Below are 22,554 nucleotides of genomic sequence, written 5' to 3' on the forward strand. Positions count from 1 at the left end.
GAACACAGCACTCTGCATCTCCTGCAGTGTCCACAGCCTCTGCTTACAAACAGCAGAAAGCATTAAGCTGCCACCTATGGCCAGAAAGACAACATGCAACACATTTCAAACCTTCCTGAGGCGCACAAACTAAAAAGCTTTATTTGTGAGCAAGAAAAAAAACAAATTATTGCCATAGTCCACCTGCATGAGATGCTCTGCACCAATTCCACACAGACCCCTGCACTCCAGAAGCAGCATCATGACTCTACCCTGTACCCCAAAGACTGGAATCAGTCACAAAGCCCAACTGCAGAGCCAGCAACCAGAAAACACAAATCCAAGCCCACGGCCCAGCGCTGTCCTCAAAGTGCTGAACAAAGTTCAAAACTTTGGTCCACAGAACGCTAAGTTTTCAATAACGGACACAGAAAGCACAGAACATAACAGTTTATTGGGTAAAAAGGACAGCAACTTCAGTTGTACACTTCAGAGAAATTAAAAATAAATAACTGATGTTTTAGAACCGAATATTTCCATAGTTGCTAATATCTTCAGTGGCCGCGTTTACCAAAGAGGTGCTGCTAGTTACAGCAGTGACTTCCACTGCTGGGGAAATCCACCGTGGCTCAAAAAAGCACTTTTAGGTGGACTTCTTGAAGGCATTCCAGAGGGCACTACTGGAGCTGACCACCACCACCACCAGATCCAATTCAGCCTTTCAGAGACGACATTCCAGCTCGCATAATTTCATCCACCAAGAGAATGTTGCTAGCAATCACCGTGCTGGGAACAGTAAATAAACAGAACGTTTGTTTTGGCACAAACAACTCAGCTTTATTCCTACACTGCAAGACAGCTTCCTCTAATAGAGATTCCTTCGTTCCACCCATGTTACCAATCTTGTCAACCCGTTCCTATTTGAAGTGAAACCACCACAGCACTTACCATGAATGAAGTAGCTGCTTTTTGACATTGTAGTTGTCCCAGATTCCAGCTGCTGCAGCTACCATTGGCTCACCTAGGAAGGAGGCACAATCTTTAAACAACCAGTCTCCATAATTCAAGGGAGGAATCCTGCTGCTTAACAATTCAAATTACTTGCTGTGTACAAAGTGCACACACTGCATTTAAGCATTACAAAGCACACCTGCCAAGGCATTCTGTATTGCCTCCTTCCACGAAGAGCTGAGCCTTCTGCAGTAAGAGCAATCTTACGCTTCACAGAGCTGGTCCGTGATAGTTTTGGCCTCCTAGAAACACTCCTATCCCTCAGCAGCATTGTTTTGCTGCTCTGTATTTACTGCCAAGCTGATTTTATGAGATTCCATGGTTTTCGAAAACTCTTACCAGTGTTCAAGTCAACTCCAATGAGCTGCCCAGATTCTACGTGTTCTGCCTGAACCTTCACCAGTGTTTCCTGGGGATCGTAACCAGAGTTCTGAGCGAGAACCTTGGAGACAAAAACATTACTTCACATTAATGTAAAGAGGCCTCCTGCAGAAAATGCTAAGGATCCCAGAGTGCTTTAGAGTCCCTTTATTCTGGAGGTCTTCATACCTTAGGAATGATGAGGAGAGCATCAGCAAAAGCTTGAACTCCAAGCTGGGCTCTTCCTTTTACACTGGGTTTATGCTTAATAAGAGCATTAGCTACTGCCACTTCCAGTGCACCTGCCCCTGGAATCACACATCCTACAAGGCAAAGCAGTAACATGGAGGCGTCACAACAAGAACTTACTCCAATTTGAAGAGCTAACTTACACACAAGTCATCAGTTTTGAGGAGAGCTGTAGCTGAGACTTACCATCCTCAATTGCATTTTTAACAGCACGCAGACCATCTCTTACTGCATCCTTTATTTGTGTAAGTGTGTGCTTATTGGGTCCCCTGATCAACAGGGTGACAGAGCGAGGGTTGTCACACTTCTCAATGAAGGTGTACTTCTCTTCTCCCTATGAACAGGGTTAGTTATTCACCTTACATATGTTAAGCAAACATGAATAAAAAAAACACTGGGCACTTTCAGATTCAGTTCTGAGTAACATCCCAAGAAGTGATGAGAAGCAAAGTCTAGTAGAAAGAACCTAGCAGAATCTTCCTCTCATGTTCTTAACTTCGTGATATTAAAATATGGATCTATCAGTAGGAATAAGCAATGCGACGAGAGCAAATATAAGGCAGACAGTGGGGCTTAAAATCCCATCTTCATACTGCTTATTTCTGCATTTACTGCATTTCTTCATACTGCTTATTCTAGGAGCTGTACTGCAAGGAAACACCACACACAGTCACATCAATACAGAAGAAAACTTGGGGCCAAGCGATACCAGAAGCATTTAACTTGGCTTCAACTAAAAGCCTCGCTGTACTCACCAGTGTGTACTCATAGACAAGACCTGCATGTCCCAGACAGTCAGGAGTGAGATCCTCCACAGAGTTCATAGCAGTACCACCACACGCAAGGGTCAGTCTGAAAGAGTTCGTTTACTGCTTAGCAATTCTCTCATATTAAGTAAAACATGAAGTCACCAACACAAACCGCAGTATTTCAGCACACAAAATACTGCAGGTCTGGGCTTGCAACAGTTTTGTTTCTTTTAGTAAGAAAGCTCTTCACTAAAACAAACAAACAAACCCACAGAATTAAGCCTCTCCAGAAGAGGCACTTATTCCTGGAGCACAGGTGGCTTCAATTCCTACGTCCCTCCTTGTACTGAACTTCCCAGTTCGTATCAAATACACTGAGTTACTCTAGTAACATTCAGACTGAAGATGACTTTTTGCTGACAGCCTTTAAGAGCTGATTCAAGCCAGATGTGACTCACTGCGCAGTCTGGAAGAGCAAGGCATTTACCCCTTCTCTCCCTAAAGGGTACCTTTCCATGTTCCTCCTTTTGGCTCTGCGCAGAGCAACAATTCCTTCTTTCGCAAGCGCGTCCAAGGAAAATGGGTCAATTCCCTGGAAACAAAGGAAGGGACCATCAAGATCAGAAAACAAAGAAACAAATCCCCCCTCAGGTTGGCACTAATAAGTTCTTCCTCAGCACTCAAAGAAATCTGAGGAAGGAACTGCACGTAACTGTGAGTTCATCAACCTCAATTCAGTTATCTGCAGGCAAAGCACTGCACTAAACGAGTCAAGCACCAAACCTGCCAAGAAAGCCAACATTTCTGCTTATTTTCCCCAACTTAGTTATACTCTTTATCTCACCTTCTGGTTAATGACAATAAATCCTTTATCTGAGTCACCACAAACTCTTCTTTTCAAGTCTATGATTTTGCTCACTCTGTCTTCAATGAATTTCCTTTCTGCTTTCACCAGTTTCTCTCTCTCTTCTGCACTTTTGTAGAAGAACCCAGCGCTCACCTCTCTGGAGAGGAAAAAAAAAGCAGTAAGAAAATTAGCTGTCCTCTGTGTCGCAGAGCTAAGCAGCTCAAGGAAGAAGGAATCCTTTCAGTAACATTCTAAAAATCAATATGCAGATTTTATTTCAGTTACTAATTTCCTCTGCTTCCATTTTCTGGAAAAGGGAAGCTCCACCTTTTCCACCCCCACTTCTACACTATCTGCCATGCTCCAGAAGAGCATCTCTGTGGCCCTACTGTTCAAGCACAACTTAAAGGAATTGAGGAACAGAAAATGTGTCTTACATGCTGGTGCTGTGTACTCACGTTTTCTCATACTCTAAAGATACGTTGCAAGTAAGAATATAGGCATCTTCCACCCTTTTCTTCATGTCAGGATGGCGAGCACCGTGATCCAAAACCAGCCCCCTGATCAGCCTGAAAGATCAATGAGCATCTTGTGTGTCAAGATGGTCAGAGACCAGCACTTAATGTAAGCACACACTGCTCGAGATAACCAGCAGTGCCATCATCCAGTATGAACTGTCTGTGAATTTGAGTTAGAAGCAAAGAATGATCTTGTTTCCCACTCCCAAGGGCATGCCCACTCACATACAGAAGCATGCCAGAGTGTAAACTGGGAATTTATTCTGGCACGGTGTCTGACTGCAATAGCTACTGAAGACAGCTAGCGCAGAATTCGTCCATGCCACTGTGAAATATAAGGGCACGAAGAACACCCAGTGAGACAGCTGCAACCCAGTTTTCAGGTACTGATCACTACTGTCTCACAGAAGCTGAGAATATATTAAGCATCCTCAAGACGCAGACAGTACCACATGGTTATAAAGCAAACAACCATGCCCATCTGCAGCAAAGCTGAAGTCTGAGGCAGTGTTACTCTTTGCTATTCAAACATCTTGTCAGTATGTCAAGTTCAGTGGCTGGGAAACTTATGCTGCCAAGATCACTCATGGCTCAAACTTGTATTTCTGCCTTTCTTTCACTCACTCCCTAATGATTTTTCCAACAGCACCTCTGAGACACCCATGTTCTTCCAACAGAAAAAATAACCACAGCACAAAAGCCCAAACACACACAAAAAAACAACCCACTCCAGTTTCAGGATACCATTAAACTGAAGCTTGAGGAGACTCATTACTTACGTGGTGTCAGTTTCCGATTTATGCTTCATCTCCATGATCTCCACCATGTGAAGGTCAATAGGTTCACCTGGTTTTCTGACGGCCAAAACAGAATCAACTACAGCCTGAAATAGAGGAGAGGGGGATCCCCAGAAGGGCCATCAGACTCTCAAGTGCAAGCTCTATCTACCCTTCTATCTGCTCCTCGCCAAAGGAATAACCCAGCAGCTTAAAACCTGGAGCACAACACAAAAAAGGGGATGAAGATGCATGGACACTTACTTCTGTTAAGATGTCAGCAAGTTCAGTATGAACTTTAGTACGAAGGGACGTTTTGGCAACATCTATAAGGGTCTCCCTGTCCATTTCCTTGGTTACTTTGACCTGCTCCAAGACTTCAAGTGCCTTTTCCTTTGCAATCTCAAATCCTTCTGCTACTATTCTAGGGTGCAAGCCCTAATGCAAGAAAAGAAGGGACGTAATCAGACAACAGTAAGATAAAATAGTGCTTTCCCTGTAAGCAGAACAGGGAGCATACGCACTACAGTGATAACAAAATGTACTGTCCTTCTGAATACATATAAAAGGAATGCCAATCCTTCCAATGCAGAGGAAAAGCACAGGTTATTCTAGCACAGAATTTAAACCAAGGGAACTATCAAGCACACTTGGGTGTTCACTGTGCAATATGAATGCCTATTCTCCAACTTATACTACCAAAACATCTACTAGCATAGAGTATTTCCTCATTAGCATGCAGATAAGAAATGTTTTCATTCAAACAAAACAGTCAAAGATAACAGCATGAATCAGGCACAACGTTGTTAAAAGCTACAGTATAAATAAGCAGAACAAGCCTTAGGTCCTCTTTAGCTTTTCTCCATTTTATAAGTTCTGTGACACGCTCATTTTAAGTGGAAAGACGTATTTGATTTCCATGTTTTTGAGCACCAAGCACACTACAAAAAACCAAAGCTGAACATTTTCAGGTGAAGCTTTTTTACTTGCCCATCTACAAAAGAAATGCTGCACACATACCTCAGAAATATAGAGATCTGCCTGCTTCAGCAGCTCTCCAATGATTAAGACATTTGAGGTGGTACCATCTCCAGTGATGTCATCCTGTGCTGTTGCTACTTTTGCTATCAAGGAGGCTGTGGGGTGTTGTATTTGCTAAACAAAAATAACAAACTGAATAGTAAGCTTTATGGCACTGGTACAGGTAGCAAGTAATCTAAAACTAGCTAACCAAGATTGTTAATGAATAGATGATGGTTTCAATGATTCCTGGCAGTTCGGCTGGTTTCAACACATAATCCCTCTTAACAACAAAAGACATTTAGATTTGACAGTAAATTTCTTGAGCTAATCTATATAATAAGATCTTCTTTTTCCCTTGGGGACCCAAACAGCGACAGTACGTCAGAGAATGGCAGGGAGCTGAGCCGGGGAGGGTGTTAGGAGGTTCCTCACCAGAGGGCGGTGGGCACAGAACAGGCTCCCCACAGAGCAGCCAATTCAGCCTCACCTCCCACCAGACACACGGTGCCACATCCCACACAAAGGCAGTCGGCCCCCAACCCCCACAGCGCCTCACAGGGACATCCACAAGCAGGCTCCGCTCCCCCTGACCCCCCTCCTCCCACCGCTCACCATTTCCTGCAGCAGCACGTTGCCATCTTTGGTCAGCTTGATGTCTCCGGCCCCCGACACCAGCCTGCGGGCAGCACGAAGAGGGTGAGCGAGCCTGCGAGCGAGCCTCCGAACGGCCCTCCCCGGCCCCCGGCCCCAAGCCCACCGCCCGTCCCACACCCGCCCTCCGCCTCCGCTCCCCGCCGCGCAGCCCCGCTCTCCCCTCAGGTCCCAACGGCCGCCCGCGCGCTGAGGCGCATGGCGGGAAGGCCCGGCCCGCCCTCTGAGGGAGCCGCGCGAGGTTCCTCACATCTTCATGGTGCCCTTAGGGCCCAGGTTGGTCCGCAGCACGTCCTGCAGACCTCGGGCAGCGCTGATGTTCACCGCCAGGGCGGCCTGGGCGCGAGCCACCTCGGCTTTGGGGTTGAGGGCCTTCACCGCCATGGCTGCCGCTCCACGCTAGGCCGGGCCGGGCCGGGATGGGGCGGGAACGAAACGAGCCGCGCCTCCCCGCCCGCCCCTTCTAGAACACTCCGGAGAGCGTGCACTCCTATTGGTCCGTAGGCCTCCAAAATGCAGCGCCATTGGCTGAGCGGCTTGTCGCTCTGCCAGGAAGCTGCCGCCCTCTCGCTGAGGGGCTGCCGGGAAGCGACGGTTGGGAGGCGGGCGGTCATGGGGGGAGGTGGGATGGGTACTTCGGTCTGTCCGCTGCAGCGAGGGGATGAATGTGTGAACGAGGCTTTTGAACGGGCTGAGTTCCTTGGTCGTTCTTATCCCATGCACTCATTATCATGGAATCATTCAGGTTGGATCTCAAATCCCCAAGTCCAAGTCCAGCCCACCGTGCCCACTCAGTGCCACATCTCCATGGCTCTGAATGCCTGTGGTGATTCCACCGCCTGTCTCATGTGACAGATATCCTAGCCGTGTTCACAGAACCATGAGAATCAATAATTAAACACGCCAATTTAACCTTAGGTTGACAGAATTAATAGTTAAGCGGCATGGATTAATAATCGAAGTGGTTCTTGGTCAAAATCCAGAACTGAGGTTAATCATCTTACCTACCTCATTTTACCTAACAAGGCAGCAGCTCCATCAGCTCAGCACCCTTGCAGCCACCACCTTGCAGCACAGCCCATGTACCTTCCAAGGTTCTGAACGATCTGCAAGTCTTTAATAGGGGGGAAAACTCTCCCCGAGCAATGCTGAGACCTGTGGAAGTTAAACACAGCATTAAAGTTAAGGCATCCTGGTGGAGCGCTGGAAACATTGAGCTTACAGGGCCGGTCCTTGTTGCACAGTGTACACATTGTAACGGCTTCGAGCTCCCAAGAGACAGAAGATGGATAGTTGTACTTGAGAGCTGCTGCCAGGGCTCCTTACACACACCACAGATTGCACCGTGTTGCCCCATCCAGCCCTATGCCCCCACACACCTGCTTGCTGCACCTGGGGTGGCTGGCAATACCAGGCCTGATGCAACTCTTATTTCATTTTGTAAGGAAAGTGCTTGCCCCCAAAATAACGGATAGCGCGGAATAAATCCCCACACACCTTCCCACAGTTGGCAGCTTGGGATGCAGAGATTCTGCAATCCACTGCATTGATGCTGAGCAATGCAATGGGCCATTCCTGTTTCCATGCTGCTTCCAGTAGTGAACACTAAGCTAAGGTAGCAAACTCCAAGCTACGAGTAGTAAACCCTAATTGTCGAGTATGATTTTGTACCCAATTCATACAGTTTTGGGGGAGGTTGACTGAAATGCTCAGTGAGGATCAAGTGTAAGGGCAGGCTCACCAGCCCTGCTGATGTTGGCAGTAGGGTATGGCACTTGCTGGTAACCTGCTCTGCTGTTTTGGGTGAGGATTTCAGGTTTCTGGGCAAAGCGCCATGCATGGCCCATCATTCCAACTCACAAGTCTGGAGGGGACAGATGACAGTATGTGTGGGTTTCTGATTTTTACATGTTTTAGATAGAGTTGATGTTTGAGAACCATATACTGCAAGTCTGGAGCTTTTTTGGTTGGCAGAGCAGGGTGCACCTCCTGTGAAATATTTTAATGCTGATTCTTTAGGATGGAGGCTGCTTTTCTTTCTTCCTTTCTTCCTTACTCAGTTTTTTTTTTTTTTTTTCCTGCTGTAATCATTAAAAATAAACATCGAGCATTGCAAAATGCAGGAAATTACACTAGGTATTTCATAACTGCGCTCTGGAATTCTGTTAATGTTTATTCTTCACTTTTCCTGGGATGCTACCGGCCTGCTGAAAGCAAAAACAAAACCACCCAGCCCTGAGAGGCTGCACTGCTGATATTTAGGGTGCACAGCCTCAGTGCCCAGTCAGAACACCTGAATTCCCAGCACTGCCCCAGTTTCTAGAGCACACATTCAACACACAAACATTTTGCTATTCTTGCTTCTCTGGTTTGTAATTTTTTTTTTGGCCAAAATCCTTTCTCCAGGCTGTTCTCAGTAGAGGGCAGCCTTGTCAAACCCATAGGCAGAGCAGCAGGCACGGTGTATTTTATGTTTTCCCTGTTGCTGTTCTGTGACCTGCAGGGCTGATGCCCTGTGGAAAGCAGGAATCTTCCATCCTACACACCTGTAACGCATAGGGCTGGCTGCTGACACTTCAGGTTCATGGTCTCCACATTTTGCACAGATGGAGAGGTTCCGCAGTCACATACAGAAGTGCTGAATCCATTTAAGCCGTGCTGTTAACTCCTGAGCATTCTCTCCATGCATCCAGTCAGATTTTTCTGTGGTTCTTTCCTGGGTCTGCAGGGAGTTTATGTTACAGTATCATAACATTGCTCATTAGCATTTTCACAGCAAATGCCCACTTTGCTGCATGTTTCAGAAATCACCACAAGCTTTTATTCACTTTTCAGTCTTTTCATTGTGGTTGTTGAACTGTTCTACTTACTTGCTTTTAATGCATAGCACAAATACAGGGCAGAGGCTTACAAGGCCTAAATTGTCCTTTGGAATCACTGGAGCTGCAACAAATTACACCAGTTTAGAACTGTTAACATGATATTTAAGTGAATTAAATCCAACAGTTCTGTTAAACTAAGCCAAGTAAAGGGAATATCCAGCATGAAATCCCAGTGGTGATTCTCACAAGTGAAATAACACACTGCTTATCTTAGCGGAAAGCAGTGTTCTGCCATCCTTATCAAGATCTGTTTTTATTTAACCTTATTTACACGAACAATTTCTAAACCTGTTTCAAACATACTGTGCTGCCACAATAAAACTAACGCAAAGGACCAAACACAACAGCAAACCTGATATGAGAACTTACTGATAGATGCTTACATTGACAAATGTTCATGTGAGTGCTAAGAACATTTGAAAAGACATAAAGGAAGGCATGGGCAGAGAAGCACAGAAAGGGGGTATTGATTCAGTTCACGCTCGTAAGATTGAGGAAAATAATGCCAGAATTGCAAAAGAGATCATGCATAGAAAGTGACCGGTGTATCCAGCGGTGCAGAACAATCTTTCCAGATGGGTAGCAGTCATAAGACTCCTATCACAAACAAATAAAAGCAGCTAAATCAGCACTCTGGCTTTCTTGACCTTGAAACAAGTGACTGGCTTCATACTTGTGGCTTGGCAGCGTCCTGTTTGCTAACTGGTGCCCACAGCCATGTTTGCAGAAAGCCCTTCTGCATGATGCCAGAGCACACGCACAGACAGGCTGTGCAGTTTTTCTATTGCCTTTGACAACATTTTATCTGGGTAAACAAAACTGAGCCTTCTTATGAAGCAGATTTGAATTTGCCTTCAAAACTCACGATGAATTTTGATTTCAGATTTCTTTATGTAATAATGCATACTCTGATTTGCTGTCGATTAGAAGCTTAAATGCAATATTGCCATTTTAATGCATCTTTCATCTGCAGCGAAAGCAAGCCGTATCCCACGCCTCTGATTGCACGCCAAGAGAAACTCCTGACCGCCGCCTGGCAGAGCCCCTCCTCGCCTCTCATCCCTCGTCCTGGAGGTACGTGTGTTTGCTCACACCTGCCTCGCGTCGTGCCCAGCCTGGCAGCAGTTCAGCTCCCCATCAGTCGCGCTGGCTGCTCCCTGCCAAGCCATGCCCACCCATGCTGGGAGCGCCCCGCGCTGGGCCCGAGCGGCTCCTCCCCCGACGCAGGCAAGGTTACACCTCTTCCCTACGCCTGTCAGCGAACAGCTGGACTTCTCTGGTTACATGTGTGCAACCATTTAAAAAAAACATCCAGGCCGGCTTACTCAGCAGATTATAAAGAGTGATTTACAAAATGCGGCTTTCTTCCAGATCAGCCCGTGCCGTTGCATTTATGTGACTGAAGGTCTCAGCTGATCCGTTCTTTTCTTGTGCAGCCAAGAGGTTTGCAGCAGCAGCAGCAGCAGCCACGGCCAGTACCACACTGTAAGTCATTGGGAACATTTTTTTTTCTCTCAGTTTGGAAGGGGTTGGCATTTGGTGTATTCAGTTCCATAGCACTTAACATATTTTTCTTGCACAGACAATGAACTGTATCTCTTAGGCTGGGGCTGTGTGCTGCTCAGCAAGATGCAGCAGTGTGGTGCCTGCTTTATAGCAGCAGCATGAATGAATGATGCAATCATGCAGGGGGGAAGCATCATCATTTTGGCAGGAAAGGCAAGAGGAGATTGGAGAGCTGGGAGATGTCTATCAACATCCACCAGGTTCCTCCAGCCCTTTTCAGCTACCTTTTAAAATGTGCTTCAATAAATTTGTTGTTGGCATTGCTGTACAGATATCAGCGTGCAGCTGCTAACAATCCATCTCTTGACTTGCACACAGGTTGCTGATACTACCTTTAAAATCTGAACATAAAACCTGGAAGTTAGAAGCAGCCTCAGTGAGTTTCAGGACTGAATGTTTCTATTTTCATATCAAAAACCACAGAAACTCCCAGTTTTGGATGGGTTGAACTTTTAAAGTACTTGCAGGAATACATAGCAACAATTTGCTTAAGTATAGCTAATGTGTTTCGATTTATAATCTCTCTTCTTAAGCTTTCAGAACACACTGCTAATGTTGAGAATTAAACCTCAATATAACAAAGATGTATTTCCATTCTAATCCCATTTTACAGACGTAGGACTAGCAACAATGAGGGACTAACAGCTTTGTTTAAACTGCTACCATGGAAGCTCTGCTGTGGATATTCTCATGAGCAGAATCATACCTGGGGTGGGAAAGGTCCTAAGAAAAGATTCAAGAACAAACTTCTCTGACCCTCATACTCTAAGCAGCAGTTTCCCATCACTGCAATGGGAACAGTGTTATGTGGTTGCTTTTCTGTTAATTTAAGTGCATGTTCAATGAAACATTTCTGGGCTTGAGAACGTATCTCACAGTGACTTTGTTCTCATCCAAACCAGTGAGACTGACTTCACTGGTGCCAGGAAAACAACTCTGGGCAAAGTGAGAACAAAATTGGTCTTCTTGTGCACCCGTAGCTGAAGTGCTCATGCTCACAGTTAAATGTGAAAGTGAATCAGAATCACAAACATTGCTTGCACACTGAGGATATTCCTGAACGATCCGTTTAAAAAGATATTTTAAGTAGTATTTCATCAAGATCTACTTAATCTTCATTCTTTCCCATAGCAGTAGGTGTGTATATAATACAAAGTGGCAGTTGACAGCAATTCTGAAAGCTCACAGGTGGAGACGCGCTGGATATGTTAAGATCTCATCAAATTCTCATCAAAATGCAGCTGCCACAGAACGCACAGAGTTCTGGGTGCCACTGCAGGTTCCTTTTCCATTACAGCTAGCAGATACTGCAGATGTTCCAGCTTTTCACAGTGTGGCACATGCCCTTCTTTGACCCGTCAGCAAACAAAAGATTACAGTTGTTTTCCTTTAGCATGTGTTCTTACATAATTATTAGGCCTGCTTTTGTGACTCCACCCTCTCTGTTACGAAAGAGATCCTATTTCTTATGGAAATGCCAGTTTTTTTCCAAGTGTTCTAATGCAGTCTGGAGGCACGGAGATCTCATGGAAATGCCATTTTCCCTTTTGATTTCTTTTTTGTCCATTTGCTTCTCAACTTTCATCCTACCTCTTTCCCTTTGTCACTTTTCTTACACCTTCTCCAGCTTTTTCTTTGTCCATTGCTTTGTCTTTTTCCAATTTTCTTCCTTCATCTTTTCCCCGCTATATTTTATTATCAAACCTGTTGAAATGTTTGCTGCATGGATACTTTTCCAGCATGGAAATAATAGAATAGAAATAGATTTCCTATTTCCAGTGGCTGAGGGTGCAGAGATTTTCTACCCAACTTTTTTCATACAGAGGCAGAACTCATAATTATTAGTTGTGGGAATTTCTTTCTTCTTACCATCTCATAAAAGCATTGATGCATCTAAGCAATCAGATGGTCCGTGTTTCAGAGTAACTGAATCTCTCCCATCCACAGAGGCCCATAACACTCTGGAATTAAAAACTGTTATTCCTTTACTAAATCCTTTAGAGATCTGCCCATGGAGAAGTTTTGCAGAACTTCAGTTCTGTTTCCTCACATTTCCAGATGACACCTACCTGTAGATAAGAATCACAGAATATCTTGAGTTGGAGACCCACAAGGACCATCGAGTCCTGCTCCTGGCTCCATATAGGAACACCCAAAAATCAGTCTCTATTTGAGCTCCAGTGGCTCAGTGCTGTGACCACTGCCCTGGAAGCTTGTTGCAGTGCCTGACCAACCTCTCAGTGAAGAGCCTCTTCCTGATAACCAACATGAATCTTCCCTGTTGCAACTTCATTAGATCATTGAGCCCAACTCCTGACTTCACACAGGGCAGCATGAGAGTTAAACCATTTAGCTAGGTGTCCAAACACTTGAACACCTAAAGGCTTGGGGCCAAGCCATGACCATTTCCCTGGCCATAGGAGCTACTGTGTCTGTCCTTATTTCCCTTGCAAAGTTACTTGGTGCTGAATTCTAGGCAGTTGCCTGCTCAATGCCATGGCAGGATGGCCTAGTGAACATTCTGAAAACAAAGAAAGGAGCAGACCCTCTTCTACTTACTTCCCTTACTGCCGTGGCCTGTTGCTCAATCACAACTAGCCGTGCCTTATGCTCTCATTTACATTTAGGCTTTGGAAAAAAAATTCACAAGTCACTGAATTGGGTATGTTAGTGTTTGGAGTGGCATTTGCTAACCTCTGGAGGTGATGGTCAGCCCTAGAGCTCTGCCGACCACAGCAGAAGCACTTTACTTCACTCCAAGCTAACAACCTTTAACTCCTAATATTTGTTTTTCTCACGAGCAAGACTCCCTGCAGCAGCTGAAACTTCCCCAAATGTTCTCCAGTACTGTTGATCCAATACGAATTTCACCATTTTGCAGTTGATCACAAGGTCTCCAACTTGTGTGATGATACATTTCCCACAGATGAGCCTGCGTTTTCTAGGACTCAATGCCTACCTTCAGTTGAACATAGAAGGATTTTGGCAAGTCATACACTAAGGCAGATCGGGAACTATTGCTCTGTTCTGCATTTCAAAAACACAATTCTTCCATTACAATTTGACATTTTAAGGCATTATAAACCATAGCCTGCAACTCTTCAGGAAGAATCATTGTGTAGAACAAAAAGAAGACAGAGTTAATTCCAGCCACAGTTTTGTGCATGTGTCCATCGAAATGAGGCTCAAGCAGCGTTTTCATCGTTGTAAGGAATATTTAGAGGAGAATTAAGTATGGGAAATGGGGGTAGCAGGGAGAAGGAAAAGTTAATGTCTCCTCCTTCCTCCTCCCAGTGTGTCTAACTATAACATTTTTATCAGATTAAAATTGTGAAGACGTTTCCAAAAATACATTTCAAGTTCTCACCAAGGAATCACATAACAGTGCTGTCACCACGCAGCCATATTGCATCATACTATGGCAATGTTGCAGTGCAGCCTCAGGTTAGCATGAGGCAATGTGATTGCTTTGCATAATAAGGAATCAGTGTTGGAACATGACGCAAATGTCACACAACAGTGATGCAACAAGTTTGTCCAGTAGAGCAAACCCTGAAAATTGGCACCAAACCCATGGCTAAATTCTTTATAATTTCCAGTAAGCTGGAAAAAAAACCACAAAACACTAATAATGACATGCTATTTAAAAAATGTTAGTGCACAAGTAGATGCAAATGGCTGTCAAGTCCTGCCCTGAAGTCAAAGCCCTCATGCTCAGGAAATCAACATCTTCCACTGAAAGCACAGAACTGTGCTGTGGAGTCAATGTCAAGCCAAGGCTAATGCAAAGTAAACTTGGAATTCACGTTTCACGTGTCCACCTGCTGCCAGGTCTTAGCTCAGAACCAGTCTCTGTCCAAGGGAACACGTGTCACTAAAGAGATTGCTTTCTCTTATGTCATGCTGATGGCCCATAATAGTTTTTTTTGTATGTACAGTGCTATAAATGCAGCAAATAATTCTCTCGTGAATGAAGCTTTCAAGGTTAGGTCAGTCTTACAATATGTCTGTGCAGGGAACAGCTCCAATGCACCAAGAACAGAGACTGTCCAACTATGGGCTGATGATATCTGCTCTCCAAATCTCACCCACACCTGCAAGACAAAGCAACGTTAAGGAAGAAACAGCATCACCTTGGCAGCCTTGTGCAAAAGCCACAAACCCACTTTGGTGATTAGAGCCATGTTCAGACCACAAAACTCAAGCATAGCCAGAAGATCCTTTTAAGCAGTCCTGTTTCATGGCTTTGCCTTTAATCTGTCACATGCCTTGCTGTCTTTTCTTTCTTTCTTTTCCATATTTAACACTGGTATCTACCTGGTAAACTGAGATTAACTTACAAATGTGGTTCTTAGCTCTACACAACAGGTTTCTCTCCTAAGATTCGGTTGCTTAATTATGCAGACTTTTATTTTATCTTTCAATGAGGGACTGAGACAGCAGTTAGCTCGGTTTGATCCCAATTTTCTAAACAGCAGTTAATGCATTGGTCCTTGGTTAAGCAGTGTGTTCTAATGCTGATTTGTGCAACTAAGAACTTAATAAAAATGAAACTTTTAGGAGTTAGCCCAGCAATAATAGTGCAGATTGAACAGCAGCTTTTAATCTGAACACCCCAAAGCACCTGGACAACCACTTCTGCCTTATGGCAGGAAAAAGACCATCGTCTACAACCAGGCCTAGTGGGAATAAAAGCAAAGGCTTCTATTTGCTGCTTTGACCGTTAGCTGTTGAGCTGTGACCTCTCAGCAGGCACACAGAAGTCACTTCAGGAAACAGCACCGATGCTTACCATTGGTGGTCCCTAGATGACTCCTGATGGTGAGCAACTTCAGTATGTTCAGCTCCCAGGCTCTTCCACAGCAAGATACGTAGCAACTGGTCCCCCATTTTCAATGGATATCTTTTGTGTGCAAAGGATTGTTGGACAAACAGGGGAAAAAAATGTTGTGGAAATTTGTGGGTATAAGAGCTCTCATCATGAAAACTTACACAATATATAGGAGGAAAATAAATTAGTTTGAGCAAGAATGAATCGATATGATATGCTGTTAAAGCTATTTCTCCTCTAACCCAGAAAAAAAGAAAGCATCTGCCACCCAGGTCAATTATACATGAGTCTGGGAGATGCAAAGAGAGAATCAAACTGAACTTCAGCAAAAATGCGGACATGGGATAGATCGAAAGTTGTGTCTAAATGTACAGATTGGTAAATAGTGAGGTCCACACACGATCCCTTATGAAAGCATAAAGCACAAGATTGGAGGGTTGATTAAAAATATTCTGACTAACATCTTGAGCGTCTCATCTGCAGAAGCACTCAACACCTTCAAGTGAACAGATGTAAAAAGGTAGAAAATAAACCTTTGTCAGGTTTTGTTATGGAAAAAGTTGTGGTTTGGGAACTTCACTGAACCCCTTAAGGTATCACCACATTATATTAATAGAAAAGGACTGAAATCTTCATGATGTAGGGACTAGCACTCACTGATGTGCTTAAGGGGCAACTAATGTGATACAGCACTTGGGGGATCTGATGAGAAATCAAGATCTATTTGAGTAGCTGAGGCAAGAAGAGAGAATTTTGAGTCATATACAGTAGTTGGCAATCTGATGGTTGAGCAAATGCCAAGTATTACAGCCTTGAACCCGTAATGAACATCAATGGGCTGAACCTGCGGAGCAAATCAGCAGCTGTCCACAGCTCCACAGCCCACCTATCACGTAAATTGAACATCAGTAGGCAGCAACAGCAGAGAGCAAATCAGCAGCCGAGCCAGACTTCCACCACTGCTCACACTTTGATAAAAGCTGGCTAGGAGGCTGTGCTCGACCCTTCTCGCCACCACCAGATCAGTCGCTCCAATGGCTCAAGACGGAGTCCTGTACTGTGACTCACAGAAAGAATGCATCCTATCTTCTTACAGTAAGAAGGCTCCTAAAAGGATGGCGTCCCTTCTGGAGATGAAAGAAATCTTCCGCAACGCTGACGCAGTGTGCTTTGATGTGGACAGCACAGTCATCAGGGAAGAAGGCATCGATGAGCTTGCCAAGTTCTGCGGAGTTGGAGATGCTGTTGCAGAGATGTATGTATATTTGCTGTTTACTTCACATGAACAGTGGTAAAAAGTAAGCTTGGATGAGGTTGAGCATAATGAAATAACTCTATTTTTTAAAAATTCTGAAGCCACTCAACAGGATTATACTAAAATTTTCTGAAGTACATTTCTTTGACATACCAGCATGAGGTGTTAGAACCTTACTATGAGAAGGAGGAGAGGGGACAACTCCTTTCACCTCTTTGTGGCTGATGTTTCCACTGAAACTTGCAGCAAAGTCCTGTTAATTTCAGAGACATCAGTCAGCCTGCAGTTTAGGAACAGTGTTTCCAATGGTTCACACTGCACTCACAGAAAGAACCTTTGGTTTTTTTGTTTTCCTTTGTGCCACTGGGTCTTACAAGAGTCTGATCTGTGCAGCTCTTCCACCAGTGATTACTACCAACCTTTTCAGTGTACCAATCTTGTCCTCTACAACGTAGGCAGCATGGCATAACTAGAACTAATGAGCTCTTAGCTTATTCCTTGACAGTGCTAATGAACCAAGTCCCTGGGAAAAGCCTCAACTTGTTAAGTGTCACTGATCTGCTGTGTTTGGATCTCAATTCAGGACCCGCAGAGCTATGGGTGGCACTGTGACATTCAAAGCAGCTTTAACAGCACGACTAGGACTCATACGGCCCTCCTATGAACAAGTGCAAAAGTTAATATCTGACAATCCACCTCAGCTAACGCCAGGAATACGGTAAGAAAAAACTGGAATAGCCTAATGATCAGTATTCTAAAAATGCATAGAATATATCAACAAAATTCTGTGACATTAGTGAGGCTTTAATGGTTAAAAAAAAATCACAAAGGGCAAATACATACTTAAATATCATCATATATATATATATAATACATACTTATATTCACCTTTGGGTTTAGAATAAACCTTAATTTATCTGGAAAGGTTTTTCTTGCTATTCAGATTGTTTCAAACAACTGAAATGTTTCCTTTACTATGAATTCTGGCCATAGCTGTAAATCTAAATTCTTTTTGGCACATACAGTAGGTTTAAGACAACACTGTGCTTGTATTTTCTCCTTAAAATGAAGCACATGCTCAGCTTTTTCTGTAGAAGGCATAGCTAGATGCAACCACAAAGGGAACATTGTTTCTGTGTTTAGAATCACATGATTTTCCTTTTCACTCCTTCCCTTTCTTCCTCCCTCTCTGGGTAGCCTCTTTTAAGCCTCCACTTTGCTTTCCAGCATTTAGCATTTCTCCTGTTACTACTATCACTTCTACTGCTTACATCACTGTATGCTGATCTTCCTGCCTCTACAGCCAGCTTTTGTAAAGCTTTTAATTGCCTGCCCTTAAGTCCCACTGACATTAATCATGTCTGAAAACTTCATTCTGTAATTCTGGTGCCTTCTATTACACGGAGTATTTGGGCAAGCAGTTCTGAGTTAGACAATGTTTGCACTCTGCATACTTCTTAGCCCACTTCTGTGGGCATTTTTGTGCAGTGGTTTTATGTTCTCTACATTCTCTGCTCTTTTTCAGTACCAAAGATTTTTTTTTCTTGCTAGTTTTATAATGAGCTTCAGGAAACAATGTGTACTGGATCTGGTCTCATTTGTTCAGGGGAATAAACATGAACAATATGAAAGTGTAAAGGAAACATCTCTAGGCAGTGCTCGTTTCTGAGCAACTAAATACCTGTTTGCCTCTAGACAAGATGGTTTTGCTCAGCTCTTTTCCAGCACAAACTTGCAAAGAAAAGATGGAAAAACTTCTAGGAGCAGATTAGGATGGAGCTGCAAAGCGGCATACACCCTAAGTAAAGTGCATTAACAAAACATATGGATAGCCTTGTTTAGAAAAGATGTATTTTGGCTTTCTTCGTATCCCTTTACACACCTTACATACCAGCTGCTGCCTGGCTCTCACACTTGGTGACTTTCTTTCTTCCCAGGGAGCTGGTGAACAGGCTTCATCAACGAGGGGTTCAGGTCTTCCTGGTCTCCGGGGGGTTTCAGAGCATCGTGGAGCACGTGGCCCTACAGCTGAACATTCCTACAGCAAATGTTTTTGCAAACAGGCTGAAGTTTTACTTTAATGGTGAGGTTCCCCTAACAGCTATTTTCTCTACTAATTAGTGCCATTTTTTGGGTGTTCAAACTGTCAGATATTGTACTACAGATATTGTCCAGACTAAATTGCCTTGTTACCAATCCAGCCAGCTCCAAGACTAAGTCTGTCTCCAAGCAGGAAAATTACAAGACTTCTCCAAAAACACGAGTTTAAGTCACTTTTCAGATAAATGAAATAGAGCAGTACTTTTAAACTGCAACTTGTGCCAAAGTTAAAAAGCATTACAGTTGCTGACAGCAGAATTTCATTCACTCTTTCAAGTTTAAAGAGCTTATTACACTTACCTGCTTTCCGAAGCAAACTTCACTTTCAGTGAGTTTGAGGTATGTATGGTGACCAACGAACTTAACTTTAGTGCAGCTGCTTTGGACTTTAAGCTAGTGTAATCAAGTAGAACTGTGGTTAATGTGGTTGGTTCTTACTTAGTGTTTTGTACACTGTTTATCCTTCATACTGGATGTGGCTTTTCAAATGTTTAGACCAGAAAGACTGGATTAGAGTGGCTGGGGATGGATTTGACACACTACCATACAGGGTTTCTACTTTTGTCCTAGCATTTCTGCTCATAGCCTACTGAAGACTTAGGTAAAACACTGATTTTTATGCTTACCTTCTGATTACTTCTTCGGAATGCTGATTGTGAAGCTTACAGGACTGCATGTAATTAGCTGCATTCTGAAGAAAACACCATAGGCATTTATCTTTCTGCACTGACATGAAAGTATGCTGTGTCTCACTCGTCCTTCTACTGTTCTAGGAGAATATGCAGGATTTGATGAAACACAACCAACAGCTGAATCAGGGGGAAAAGGAAAGGTTATCACTCATCTGAAAGAACAGTTCCACTTTAAGAAAGTAGTTATGATTGGAGATGGAGCTACAGACATGGAAGCCTGTCCTCCAGCTGTAAGTATTTAAAAACCGCAGCTTAAATTCCTTATAGGACTTCAAGGAAGAGCTGCAGTACTTCAGGGATCTGTGTAGGCACTTTCCTCTAGAAAAGCTGCGTTGTCTGGTTTCTCTCATCTGAAAACTCAGTAAATGTTCCACTCCCTAAGCCAGGGTGCTGGCTTTGTCCAAGAGACCTGCATAAAGCCTAGCAACTTGTTGCAAATCAAGCTGATAGCACGTCTGCCTTTCCCACCTACACTGCCAGTGTTTGCCTCCACACAGGGCCCTGTACAGAGGTTCAATCACTATCAAGATTCCACTTCTGAACGCTAATAAATGGTGCTAAGTATGAAGATCTGACACAGATCTGATGCACGATTTACTTGATACCAGCCTAGCAATAGGGTTCATCTCACTGCAAAGTGATGATACCTTTGAAGATAGCCCTATCTCAGGGATGGAATAAGTAGCTAGAAAAACAGCTTTTATCAGTGGTCATTTCAGAGATGAGAGAGATCCTAATGGTGTCACAGGCACCTTTCTCTACAAAAAAATACCCCAGTGCCCCTGGTTGGCCAGTGTTAGGGGCAGGTGTCCTTGTGCACAGGAACAAACTCTGAGAGCCACTGCTGATGTGACTTATGGCAGCAGGTCCCTTACCATTAAGTATGTGCGTGATCAAAGGAGCTTATTAATTGCTTAATATTTTCTACCCGAATGCAAAAAAGCAGCAGTGGAAATTTTAAACATTATTTTCACTGCAGCTGGTTTTCTAAAATCTAGAAAGATGACTGTTCATGGTTAATGATTGAAATCATGGTTAATGTTTACTTTTGGTATCTATGAAATGAGGTAAACAGAGTTAAGATAAACAGAATGGGGACAACTGTGAGGTGCTGCATGCATGTTCAGTGTTAACTCATTCTTGAATAGCAAGGCTCTGTGTTGCATCACAGCCACATCAGATTTTCAGCACAAATCTCAGATCTGGACAACCTGGAAGTTACTGTTGCTGTTGGAACAAAACTCTAATAACCAAAGTGGCATGAAATTAGATGTTAATGAAGTTCCTGTTCTTAACTATAGAAATGAATAGGGGAAGAGGTGGGGAAGAACGCTAATTTTAAAATACAATCTTATAAACAAATTTAATTGCTGAAATGCTCCATACCTTAAACAGGACTGCAATAATATATGTGCCCATTCTTTGTGTTTTGAAGGACTGCTTCATTGGATTTGGAGGAAATGTAATCAGAAAGCAAGTAAAGGAGAAAGCCAAATGGTACATTACTCATTTTGATGAACTGCTAAAGGAACTGGAAGAACGATAAATTATACAGTAGAATAATATATTTAACAGCTGTAAGACATCTATAAAATGCAATTAAACATATATTTGTTTGCAAAGTTGTGTTCTGTTTTTTGTTATGATTCTGAGTGTTGGGTACTTTTCTTATATGAAATGCCTGGTGCAAATGCTCATCAAATAATTTGCAATGAAAATATAAAGATCTTTTGAAAACATCTTCTCCAAAGTGGAAAGGTCAGCTGATTATTCACTTAGAAGTGAAGACCCAAGGTAAGTATCAATAAGTTAATAACACTTTAATGGAATGGCCCCTGGTTAATGTTCTGTACCTGCTGCTGCAAAACCACCGAAGCAAATACCTCTATCTCGTTGGGGTAGCAAAAGAAAAATGAGGTGGCCATCAACAGAAGTTTGTCTAATCAACAATAATATAATCTGAGAGGTAAATAGTTTCCATTCCAAAGAATCTCCAAATTAGGTTAAACAGTGAACATTCCGTAGTATTTCCTACCTATAGAACGTTGATTTCATTAAAATATGGTTACAGGAGAACCTGAGGTGTAGTCTGTTACCCAACATCATTGTTACTCAACCTATGGAGCCTAAAAGACATGAGATGCATGCAAATTCAAGGTATACGCAATATTCGTCAGTATCCCAGAAGCATATTTTAAGGCAATTGATGCTTCACCTACCTCATTAAAACACTTACCAGCCAACTCTGAAACTGTAGTTTTGTCAGAAGGTAGCACTGTTTACTTAAGTGTTTTATTTATTTAACAATCTCTTCTCTGTCAACCTATAACTGGATGGAGGCTGACTCACCTATCTTTACAAAATGTCTACTGATGAAGAAAACAGTGGGAAACTTACCTGGTCTCTTTTTTTGCCTCAAGTGTGGATCAACCACCCTCAAACTGTTTGTGCCAGAAGTCTAACCTGTTCTAAACAAGTATTTCTCTGAGGTTTCAGCTAATGAATCCTTGTTTCTTAAGAGTGTCTGCTATTGCTACAGTGCCTGATCCAAGCGAGACCTTATGCAGAACTCACTTGATAAATTGTGCTTTTTTTGTCAGCAAATCCCTGATATCTCTTGTGTGTCCTTTTAACCAGCACTGCTGACACACGATAGTACTTTTATTTCCCTGACTTATAAGGATCTCATCTGAGATAATGTAAAAAGCTTGACTAATGACAAAATGAAAGATATGTCTTCCACTTCCATCCACACAATAACGTCGCAGGAGAAAGATGGGCTGATATGACATAACTTGTCCTGGGAACAAAACTCTCAGGCTCATATGTTCTGTGTACTTACAAATAAACCTGAAACTGAACATCAGTCTGAATGCTGTAACTCTTAGGTTCACCTCTTCCAACCCACCAAACACTGCATAGATTGGAAGATTAAAAAGTGACATGCTTACCTTCCAGAGCCTCACACTGTCTCCACAAGATAACCACTACTGGCTTGCACAACTTGCACAAAATTTTCTTAATTTAATATGATTAAATCAAGGTGAAGTGATCCTGTCCATATT

At 43.3% G+C, this 22,554-nt stretch overlaps 2 protein-coding genes and 2 non-coding genes across 5 annotated transcripts; 1 reads left to right on the top strand and 3 right to left on the bottom strand.

Moving 5' to 3' along the window:
* Positions 1-414: 414 nt before the first annotated feature.
* On the bottom strand, positions 415-7,191 carry CCT6A (chaperonin containing TCP1 subunit 6A). 2 transcript variants are annotated; one of them, XM_052689235.1, is made up of 14 exons: positions 7,172-7,191; positions 6,125-6,188; positions 5,510-5,644; positions 4,754-4,927; positions 4,493-4,596; positions 3,654-3,764; positions 3,193-3,352; positions 2,858-2,940; positions 2,355-2,451; positions 1,786-1,933; positions 1,540-1,673; positions 1,330-1,432; positions 928-1,000; positions 415-765 (listed from the first exon to the last, which is right to left on the bottom strand). In XM_052689235.1, the coding sequence occupies exons 1-14, from the start codon at positions 7,174-7,176 to the stop codon at positions 693-695; spliced, it is 1,464 nt and encodes a 487-aa protein (XP_052545195.1). In that variant the 5' UTR covers positions 7,177-7,191; the 3' UTR covers positions 415-692. The 2 variants fall into 2 exon arrangements, with proteins under 2 accessions (XP_052545195.1, XP_052545194.1); XM_052689234.1 differs by lacking the exon at positions 7,172-7,191 and adding an exon at positions 6,414-6,591.
* Positions 3,906-4,036, bottom strand: LOC128083757 (small nucleolar RNA SNORA15). Its single transcript, XR_008208175.1, has one exon. It is a non-coding gene; the product is annotated as a small nucleolar RNA SNORA15 (small nucleolar RNA).
* Positions 5,027-5,158, bottom strand: LOC128083758 (small nucleolar RNA SNORA22). The gene has a single exon (XR_008208176.1). It is a non-coding gene; the product is annotated as a small nucleolar RNA SNORA22 (small nucleolar RNA).
* A 9,218-nt stretch (positions 7,192-16,409) lies between the features above and the next one.
* On the top strand, positions 16,410-21,111 carry PSPH (phosphoserine phosphatase). Its single transcript, XM_052689240.1, has 5 exons — positions 16,410-16,697; positions 17,281-17,415; positions 18,635-18,780; positions 19,571-19,719; positions 20,925-21,111. Exons 1-5 carry the CDS (start codon positions 16,477-16,479, stop codon positions 21,033-21,035), a joined length of 762 nt encoding a protein of 253 aa, XP_052545200.1. The 5' UTR covers positions 16,410-16,476; the 3' UTR covers positions 21,036-21,111.
* Positions 21,112-22,554: the final 1,443 nt, after the last annotated feature.

The sequence above is a fragment of the Tympanuchus pallidicinctus genome, unplaced genomic scaffold (genome assembly GCF_026119805.1).
Source record: "Tympanuchus pallidicinctus isolate F22 unplaced genomic scaffold, pur_lepc_1.0 scaffold24, whole genome shotgun sequence".
In the NCBI taxonomy this organism is placed as follows: domain Eukaryota; kingdom Metazoa; phylum Chordata; class Aves; order Galliformes; family Phasianidae; genus Tympanuchus; species Tympanuchus pallidicinctus.

Bases quoted from the DNA above. Each gene is read 5' to 3' on its own strand.
- CCT6A (XM_052689234.1), bottom strand. From the start codon at position 6,547: ATGGCGGTGAAGGCCCTCAACCCCAAAGCCGAGGTGGCTCGCGCCCAG. The intron at 6,189-6,413 runs GTGAGGAACCTC...TGCTGCCCGCAG, and splicing joins CCTAAGGGCACCATGAAGAT to GCTGGTGTCGGGGGCCGGAG. The intron at 3,765-4,492 runs GTAAGTAATGAG...TTGATCTTTCAG, and splicing joins AAATCGGAAACTGACACCAC to GCTGATCAGGGGGCTGGTTT.
- PSPH (XM_052689240.1), top strand. From the start codon at position 16,477: ATGGCTCAAGACGGAGTCCTGTACTGTGACTCACAGAAAGAATGCATC. The intron at 18,781-19,570 runs GTGAGGTTCCCC...CTACTGTTCTAG, and splicing joins GCTGAAGTTTTACTTTAATG to GAGAATATGCAGGATTTGAT. The intron at 19,720-20,924 runs GTAAGTATTTAA...TGTGTTTTGAAG, and splicing joins TGGAAGCCTGTCCTCCAGCT to GACTGCTTCATTGGATTTGG.